The 10,497-nt window shown below is 45.7% G+C and overlaps 1 protein-coding gene across 1 annotated transcript in view; it reads right to left on the reverse strand.

Moving 5' to 3' along the window:
- The window catches only part of FAM241A (family with sequence similarity 241 member A), a 45,066-nt gene extending 35,431 nt beyond the window's left edge, over positions 1 to 9,635 (reverse strand). The window contains exon 1 of the mRNA XM_075336478.1: positions 9,380 to 9,635. Coding sequence (XP_075192593.1) covers positions 9,380 to 9,562 — 183 coding nt within the window. The 5' untranslated portion in view covers positions 9,563 to 9,635. The remainder of the gene's footprint in view (positions 1 to 9,379) is intronic.
- Positions 9,636 to 10,497: the final 862 nt, after the last annotated feature.

Raw genomic sequence — 10,497 nt, forward strand, 5'->3', positions numbered from 1 at the left:
GAACACCACACAATTTCCTAAATGGGTCATTGTGTAGTCCTATGTAATTATATCCTAACACAAGTAAACTAGCAGTATTTTAAATCTTATTTCAATTTTAAAAAGCACAAAGTTAAAAATGTAAATGAGAATGAAAAGGAACACTGATCAAAATTAGATAACACTTTCCAATACCTGCAAGTTATTGGTGTTAATCTGGCACCTGGTGCTAGTTTCCTTAATTATCTGACAAACCCAATTTAACTGGCAGCCTAACTTTCCAGTTTGCAATGAAAAAAGAAAAAAAAAATGTGTGTTGTTTCAAAGTGACTGACACCCTCCAGCTGCAGGTTGTCCAGATTAAAGCCAAATGATTGACCCTATCAGCCATAGCAAAAAGAAGAAGTTGGTCGTTCCAAGCCTGATTGTGATATTGTAAAGATGCAATATTCTCAAAGTTTCAAGTCCAAATAAAGATGAGAGTCCATGAAAAACAAATGCAAGAAATGATAGGATAATGCAGAGAATCTCCATGGGTAATAGTTTCTTGAAATTGCTTGCCAGTTCACTACTGAACAGGGTAAGGATCTGTCTTGTCATACAGTGTCATGATGTTTAAGAGCATTTGGACTGAAAGCCTACTCTGCAGTGACCAAACCTCTCATTAGCAGAAAGAATCAAGAGCTAGACTCACATTTGGTGAGGAGCATGTGTGGACAGAGGAGAAAAGTTATCCACAGTTCATTTGACTGATAAAAGTTTAAATTTATATGGGTCTGATGGAAAACATGTTTCTTGACAAACCAGGGAAGACTGAACCTAAAGTGTGTTAAGAAGTCAGTGAAAGGTGGTGGTGGACGTGTCATGGTTTGGGGAATGTTTTCTGCAGCAGGAGTTGGACCTCTCATACAGCTACACATATGAATGCAAGTGTATATCAGAACCTTCAACAACATGTGGCTCCTTACTTGCATTCATCACTCACCCAGCAATTTTCATGCAGGACAATGACCCTTGTCACACCGCAAAATGGGTAAAGCAGTTCCTTGAAACAGAAAACAATTAAATGGCCAGCCCAGAGTTGGTATAAAATACAGTAGTAAGCCTCTTTGGTGACAAATTTATGGCCAAGAAACCCACAGCAGTCAGAACTGTGGAAGAGACGAAGATGAGTGGACCAAAATCATACCAGAGCAGTGTGAGAGACTAGTGATGTCCTGTGGCTACGTATGTGCTGAGGTCATTCAAAGCAAAGGCCTGTACACGTCCTACTGATTGGTGACTATTGTTACCTTCAGAAAATGTACTTATACATTGTTACAGTCGTTCTCTAGTTACAAAAATGAAGTTTTGGACAAAATAAAGGTTTTAGGTTGATAAATCTTGGATCTTTTGTAAAACACTGTTCAGTGGCATGGTGTACCCCTTACAAAAAAAAAACCCACAAAAACCCACACAGCATCACTAAAAAAATGTCACTTTGTCCTACAACGAATACAGCCTCCCCCATTCAATTTTTTCTATGTGCGGCCCATATACTCAGCAGAGTATGAGACCCTGCTGTAGAACGGTTATTCTACAGTGGTATTACAGGATCATCTCTCAGACATGTGACCATGGAAATGTATTAGACATCTATTAGCTATAATCTGGGACACAGAGCGCTAATTAATCCACCTGGGATAACTGGATAATTGTAATGATCGTATAATGAAGCTCATAATGTGACTTCTGCTTGGTGCTTGTACAGTGAACTTACACATTTTAGTCATAATCATCATTAGATGATTCAACAACACCAACATCTCATACTCCATTTTGGGGAAGGACAGTAGGCATCTTTCAGTCATACCACAGTAGATTGTTTTTCTTTCTATCACCAGGTTTATTCTGCCCATTTGAGGAAAGCATTGAACGAGACCCAGATTGTAGCAACTTATGAAATCCATAGATCCCGTCTGCCATGCTGGAGACCTCCCTCCATGATGTGCGGCCACAGTCAACATTTCACAGTCAGGAGTCTTAGGAAAAATGGTGGGGTTTAATACTTTATCCTGATCTCAGATAGGGGAGCATGGCAACCACATACTACATGGACATTCTGTGAACACCTCTGTGCTACGTAACAGTGTTGCCCAGATCATTGCAAATGTTGTGCCATCTACATAAGGGTCCATAACAATGCTTTTATGACGCTAGAACCACATAATATCTGCACACACTCAAAACCCAGTTCCTGCTGTTACATTAGTAATCATTTTCTTCGTTCTTCTACAAACCACATTTGTAGATTTCCTGTAAGACACATGACCGCGTTCATGGTTTCAGTCAGTTTTTTTCGTATTTTACATGTGTAATCAGAACACAAAGCTGTAGACTTGGCAGAACACTTTACATCAGAGGTCTCAAACTCGCGGTCCACATGCAGCCCTTCAGGCTGCTTCTTGCGGCCTGCTGGCAAGTGGACCCGGTAACGATAATGGCCAGTGCAGGGGCTACAGCAGTCATCACTTTATTTGAGATGAATGTTTTGCCGGCACTTCGCAGAGTCAAGCTCTGTATGCACAATTCAATGCTAGCCATTGGCCAATCAGAGACAAGCAAGTGACGCCTATGACTTCAGCTGCTTGCCTTTGATTGGCCAGCAGCTGCTATTGGAACAGTTGTGAAGAGAGAACTTTGTGTGTAATGGCACAATAGGGGACCAGGATGGGACATTGCTACAAGACGTGGTCCAGCAAAGGGGACATTACTACAAGAATTGGACCTGTGTGGACATATTACTACAAAGTGACAAGGTTGTAACCAGTACTACAGAATGGGGAGCAAGATGGTGTACATTGCTACAAGAAGGTGAACAGGATGAGGAATTTACTATAAGTTGAGAATCAGGATGGTAACAAGTCACTGGTCAAAATTACTATGCGGTGCCAAGTGTAAAACTATTACTTACATAAAGGGGATAAATTGTAACATAAAAGCATGAACTTTACCAAATGAGATTACAAGGATAAATTAATTATTATTATTAATAATAATATATATACGTATACACACACACGAAACGTTTGGTCACACCTTCTCATTCAAAGAGTTTTCTTTATTTTCATGACTGAAAATTGTAGATTCACATTGAAGGCATCAAAACTATAAATGAAAACATGTGGAATGAAATACTTAAAAAAGTGTGAAACAATTTATCTATTTTCCAAATTATCTATTTTCTATGTGCAGCCCTTATACTCAGCCAAGTTTGAGACCCCTACTTTACATGGTCTACTCAGAAAATATCGTCTGCATGACTGTCTTATAACAGTGTATGATTTCCTGACGATAACAGGAGCATCCTTTTATACAAAATATGGGGAGGGGGTGTGCACAACAATGGCAGTCTCAGAAGTGTGGGATGGGGTGAATATCAAATGTTCCAGGATTATTAGGGAATTGTTATGCTCTGTATTTTGTTTGGACATTTAACCAGGTGTTATTGGGTCTTCCACTACACTATCAGTAATTTGTTAAGATAATGTATACCTTGGGATCAATGGAGTCAGTCAATAGGCACCGGACCAATCAGCTGTATGTAATCATGTACAGCGCAGAACCTCAGCTCCGCCACCCTTTAATAGCCACGCCCTGTACTGCAGGTCACCTCCAATCCATTTGTGACCAATATATGACATTATCAATACCCTGCTGTGTGTTTAAGTATGACAGCAGATGTAGCATTTTTGTTAGGGAATGCTCACGTCTGGTGGCTCTTAAGCAGCGTCCAATATAGAGGAAATGGCTGTAGAGACAACCCTTTTACAGTTACCACAGTTGCCCTATGTAAAATAATGACAGCTAGACTCTTCCGATGGGGGCACCGTTTCGGCAATGTCCGTAACCTACTTTCCCAGGGCTCAAGTGACACTGTTCTGTTACACGAGCCATGCGATCAGTGGCAGTTTCCTTCTCCCTTCCTTTTCATGTAATTGACATATGGAGGAAATCAAAGCAGCACACTCTTCTGGGTGGGAGTTTCAGCTAAAAGAAGGTGGCGGATATAGGAGAGGAACGAATGAGGTGAACTATGGTGGCAGATGCGGTTGTCCAAGTAGTAACTGGAAAATTTCTTTAAAGGGATGTTATCCAGGAGGCAAAGAAGGCAAAAGAGGCAAATAGCTTGGTGACAATTAAGTGTATGTTTATTGATTAAAATACAGTTTGTAAAGCAAATGCATGGGAGCTGTGAGTAGTAGGCAGGGTCCACATGGCAACCTGTCAAGGGAAAGATCAGTATGTAAAGCTAGGTACCCATCAGGAGTTTGGGTACTGTTATATTGTAAGTCCCTTTACAGGTAAAGGGTGGGTTCATCTGCCCAGAACCTGGTGTAATAACAGCATTCATCTCACAGTGCTGCCAAGAGATTATGCACTGGTTCCGGATGTTGAGAGTAATTACTAAGTCGTTAATTAGGATGAAAAAGAAATGTGTGAACTTGCCTTTAAAAGAAGCCTTTAATTGTGGAACTTTTTATTCCAAAATCTATTGATTAAAGTGATCTTTAAAATTAACTGTAAAGCGGGCTTTACACGCTACGACATCGCTAATGCGGAGTCGTTGGGGTCACGGAATTCGTGACGCACATCCGGCCGCATTAGCGATGCCGTTGCGTGTGACATCGATTAGCGATTTTGCATCGTTGCAAAACAGTGAAAAATCGCTAATCGGCGACACGGGGGTCCATTCCCAATTATCGTTACTTCAGCAGTAACGAGGTTGTTCCTCGTTCCTGCGGCATCACACATCGCTGCGTGTGACGCCGCAGGAGCGAGGAACGTCTCCCTACCTGCCTCCCGGCCGCTATGCGGAAGGAAGGAGGTGGGCGGGATGTTACGTCCCGCTCAGCTCCGCCCCTCCGCTGCGATTGGGCGGCGGTTCAGTGACGTCGCTGTGACGCCGCACGGACCGCCCCCTTAGAAAGGAGGCGGTTCGCCGGTCACAGCGGCGTCGCCAGACAGGTAAGTATGTGTGACGGCTCTGGGCGATGTTGTGCGCCACGGGCAGCGATATGCCCGTGTCGCGCAACAGATGGGGACGGGTACGCACACTAGCGATATCGGGACCGATATCGCAGTGTGTAAAGTAGCCTTTAGTGTGGAAAACTCCTTTAAGCAGGTGCAAATAAAGATTTGTCCTTGCCATATAATAAATCACCTATGAGGACTCACAGGCAGTGTAAATACACAGCAACAGGAGATTGTCATATCAGCTGTAGGGAAATGTGGAGAACACACTAAAGGGAACTGATCGCCTCAGACATCTAGGTTACCGCACAAATAAGGCCCATTGCACTGTCAGTCAGCAGACTGTACACCATTTCCTCAGTACAGAAAGGAGGAACAGGCGGGAAATGCATTGTCCTCCATGGGGAATAATATACAGACGGACACAAGCTGTAGGGTTTTCCTGACAGGAAATAGTAGAGCAAGCCACAGACTTAGGTCCTGGTACAATCCTGACTACTAGAGGGATAGTACATGGGTCCCCATGGCCAGTAGGGTCAGAGTGCTCTGGGCCCCTGGCAATAAAAGTAATGGGCCCACTAGAACTAGGATCCAGTTACATTGGGTTATATACGGCAAGCACATTTTCTCCCCATGCCCTTCTTATTTAAGTAAATGCTTCAACCACAGGGCTACGAGCCCCCAGTTTCTGTAACTCCCCCAAGTATGCCTTTGTTTTTCTAATCTGCCACAATAGTTGGAGATATGGGACTTTATGGTCTTTACTAAGGGGCAGTGCTCAGTAATAATGCAGAGCAGCCCAAAGATGTGCCCCCGGAGAGCCCCATGAGCCACGCTCTCTTGGTAGGGGGCAGACAAGTGAACACTAAATAAAAAGTGACCATCTCTGGAACCAGATTTGCAGATTTAAGAAAAAAAAAAAAAATAAGTATACAAGGGAGCAGCAGGAATAAAACATGCAAAAATTGATCACGTGACCTGGTGACAGGTCCGCTTTAAAAATGGGCCCTACTGTGTATAGAGGAAGAGCAGGGTAAAGAGGGGGAGTGATTAGGGTATGGAAGGCTGAAGCGGGGCGGAGGATCATATCTGCTTTATTATTTCCAGTTTCCCGTTTCACTATGAAAACAGAAACCCCCCCACCCCCCCCAAAAAAAACCAGGACAAGTCTCATAACATGATGAGCATCAACGGCGTATGATGGAATGACAATTGGGTTTGTTGGGTTCCGTCACGCCATGTGTCATAACTAATGGCACTACATGCTGTGATGTCTTCTGCCCCACCCCCCTCCATCAATATTAACCTAGCACCCATTGTTAGTATACAAGACTTTATATAGTGAGGTCTCCCATAGACCTGACACTTTAAGGCTATGTGCGCACGTTGCGTAAATACATGCAGTTACACTGCGCTTTGTAGCGCAGCGTAACTGCATGCGTCCTGCGTCCCCTGCACAGTCTATGGAGATTGTGCAGGGGCCGTGCACACGTGGCATATTAGAACGCAGCGCTTCGGCTGCTGTCCGAAGCGCTGCGTTCTAAGAAGTGACATGTCACTTCTTCCGTGCGCTTTGCCGGCAGCTCCTGCTCCGTCTATGGCAGGGGCTGCAGGCAGAGCGCATGGAATCGGCTTTTTTTTCTCTACGGACATTTTCTGCAGCGATTTGAAGCGCACGTGTGCTCTTCAGATCGCTGCAGAAATTTCTGCAGGGCTAGTACGCAACGTGCGCACATAGCCTAAAAATTTATTTTTGCAATTGGGATAATAAAGCATCTCTCAAGGACTTTAATTGATGGCCTAAGCTTATGAGAAGTCTCCAAAATCTGATAAGGAAGGGTGCAGGACCCAGTCTCTCCAACAGCACAGAGACCATTGGACATCTGTTACCTATGTGAATCAATAGGGGAGGGGTGGATGTGCAGTACCGGGTCACTATGTAGTTGACCAAGTTTTGTAGTTTGTCCTACAACTGATCACATCTGGCCAGCAATAGGAACACTGATCATATATTGATGACCTGTGCTCAGCATAGGCAATTAACAGAAAAGTCCCAGACAAACCTGTTATGTCTGCATGAACATATTGGCTGTTCAATACTTGACCTCTGCAGTCAATCACTGGCAGCAGCGGTGCAGTGTTGTTCACCACTGAAGTGATTGGTTGCAGAAGTCACTGTAAGGGATCAGCAGATAGAGATGAATAAAAGGTTTCTTAGCCATCATAGACATGGAATGAACAAGGAATGCACGTAAATAATAGATAAATGTACACATCCCATATAAAACACTTGTATATTTTATTTCCTGAGCTTTTTAGGTGGGGAATGAACATGAAATATGTAGATTACATGTGAATTAACACATATCCCACACAACAGGTGTATATTTCATTCCCTATGTTAGCTGGGGGATGGAGGATGAATGAATGAATACATAGATTACAAGGGAATGAACACATCCCATGTAAACAGGTGAATAATAAATGGTGTGTGCTTAGGTGGAGACTGAACATTGAATATGCAGATAATAGGGAAGTGTACACATCCCATATAAACACCTGTATACTTATTACCCGTGTTAGATAGTTGGGGAATGACCATGAAATATAGGTAGATTACATGGGAATGAACACATGTCCCATATAAACAAGTGAATATCAAATTTTGTGCGCTTCTTAGGCTGCTTTCACACCTTCGGTTTTAGCAGAGACAGCAAATCCGGCTCTAAAACCTATGCAACGGATGCGGCGACAAAACTGCATCCTTTGCACAAGTTTGACATGCAGCCCGTCCGGTTTTTGCCGCTTGCGGCATGCTACTGAGCATGCGCAGTGGAAAAAACCAGCACGCGGCGGCCGGATGAGTCTTTTAACGCAGGACACCGCATGCGGTGTTCCTATACATGCATTACAGATTGTGCTGTGATGAGTTTTTTTTGCCGGACAAAAAAAAAAAAAAAAAAAAACGTGCCAGGCAACGTTCCATCCGGCCGCCGCATCGGCTAAATCTGCCGCATGCAGCAAAACCCTGACGGAACACAAGCCCATGCGGCACAATACGGCACTAATGTAAGTCTATGAAAAAAAAAAAAGTTGCGTTTTTTCTGCAAAGCGCCACACAGGAAAAACCGGACGTGTGAAAGCTGGGAACGAACAAGGATATAGATATAGATATATAGATATATATATATTATCCAGGCCTCGGACTCTCAGACTATCAGCATCACCCAAGTGTCAGCAGTATAAACTCTTTACATGAGCCGACCATGGATGGATTGGGGGGGGGGGGGGGGGGGGGGAAACTCTTACATGAGCGGACGGGCCAAGGAGCCCGTGCGTGTCATGGAGAGTGACTGATTTGCCCAGGGAATAACAGGGCCAAGTTCACATGTCCAGTTAGACCAGACCCAGCGGCAATCTGCTTCTGTTAGGGTACTTTCACACTTGCGTTTATTTCCTTCCGTTACAATCCGCCCTTTTGGAAAACAGCGGAATCCGTTAACGGATTCCGCTGTTTCCCATAGACTTGTATGGGTGACGGATTGTACCAAAAGGACCTGCGTTGCTTCCGCTGGGCGACGCTCCGTTGCTTCTGCCCAGCGGGAGGAACACAGCATGTAACGTTATTTTGAGCAGCGGAATCCTCTGGATTCCACTGCGCATGCCCTTTTTTTTTTTTTTTAAATCAAACTTTATTTTGGCTCGCGGTGGCCGAACGTTCAGCTGAGCGCCCGGCCGTCGGCAAGCGACAGCGCTCAGCTGAGCGACCGGCCACCAGCATGCCCGGCCGCCGGCAAATCACAGCGCTCAGCTGAGCGCCCGCCCGCCGGCATGCCCGGGCACCGGCAAGTGACAGTGCTCAGCTGATCACCCGGCGGCCGGCTCCTGGGGCGATCAGCTGATCGTTTACAATAGTCTGCCGCTGGTAAAAAAACAAAAAAAAAAAAAAATATATCAAAACGAATTGCGTTGTTTTGCAGCATCCGTTGCGCCACTATATGCAACACATCCGTTACACAATGCAAGTGTGAAACTAGCCTTAGTAAAAAAGTTATGCAGACAACTTTTCAGCTGAATCGGAGGTTTTTGTTTTTTCCCCACATTGGAGTCAATGGAAAACGGATCCGTTAACAGATTGCTGCTGACTCCGTTGTAACGGATGATGCCTGCACATGACCACAGCCGGAGGGGGCGCAGCCATCACCCCCGCTGTGAGGACAGTGTACATCGGATACAGAGCCAGAAAACAACAGGAACTTTCATAGTAAACTTCTATAACGGTGACAGACAAGCACAAGCAGTGCAGACTCGCCGGCCATGCTGGGACTTCTGGTGCCGCTGTGTGTGGACAGTACCGCAGCGCTGCGTGCACGGACATATCGCTCACCTGCGCCGGTGCTGTGTGTCTGCACGGCTCCGGCCGCTCGTCCTGCTCCAGTGCGGACCTTCTGGTTGGCTCCATGCCGCCTGCACACACAGAGCCGCGCCCGGCCGCAATCAGCTGAGGCTCCCGGCCGGCGGCTGGCCGCCCTCCCCGCTCGGGTGCAAGCAGTGAGTCACTCCGGGGCATGGACCGGACTGCTTCCTGCACAGGGCGCGACTGTCACTGAGCGCTAGCGGCTGTCACTCAGGCTATTTATAGTGCGGCTCGTCCTGCCGGTGACATCATCACACTGACGTCATGACGTCGTCCTTCTGCTACAAACAGGCGGCGGAGTAGTGAGGAGCTGCTCAGTGGATGCTGTATACGGCGCTGGGCATAGAATCATCATATATACAGGGGCTGTGCAGACTGGATTTACAAAGGGAGGGCTAACTCCTCACCCCTCACTAACTGCCCCAATAACCCACACCACTCCCTCCAAAACCCCTCCTTAATCCCCACTAATCTCCTACTACCCCACCTTAACCACACACTAACCCCTCACTACCGCACACTAACCCATCACTTACCTTTAACTACCCCCACTAACCTCCATGAACCCCCTCACTAACCCCCTACTAATTTCTCACTAACCCCTGAATTCAGAGTTTGCGGAATAAAGTTTGTTGAAAGCCTGCAGTGCAACTAATCAACAAGCGTTCAGCATGGGGAAGATGCCTGTGCACTGCTGGGAATAAAAACAAAAATGATGTGGGGTCCCCCCTATTTTTGATAAAAAGCCAAGGTAAATAAAGACAGCTGAGGAATGCAGCCCACAGCTCTCTGCTTTAGGCCTGCGACACACATCCGTGCCGCCGATACGTGTTTGTCATTTTTTGCACGTACCGGCGGTACGGAGACACGTTAAGCAATGCTACCCTATTGTAGCAGGCACACACATAAAACCACACGGAACGTGTGTGCGTTTTTCAAAGCGCTGACATGTCAGTGATTTCTCCGGCAGCACGGGTGTCACACGGCCCGCACCCGTACCACACGGATGTAGTGTGGATGCGGTCCCATGTGACACGCGCCGGAGAAAACACACGTGTCAGTGAAAAAAACCCAAAACATTTACTCAC

This window comes from Anomaloglossus baeobatrachus, chromosome 1 (genome assembly GCF_048569485.1).
Source record: "Anomaloglossus baeobatrachus isolate aAnoBae1 chromosome 1, aAnoBae1.hap1, whole genome shotgun sequence".
NCBI classification, from domain to species: Eukaryota; Metazoa; Chordata; class Amphibia; order Anura; family Aromobatidae; genus Anomaloglossus; species Anomaloglossus baeobatrachus.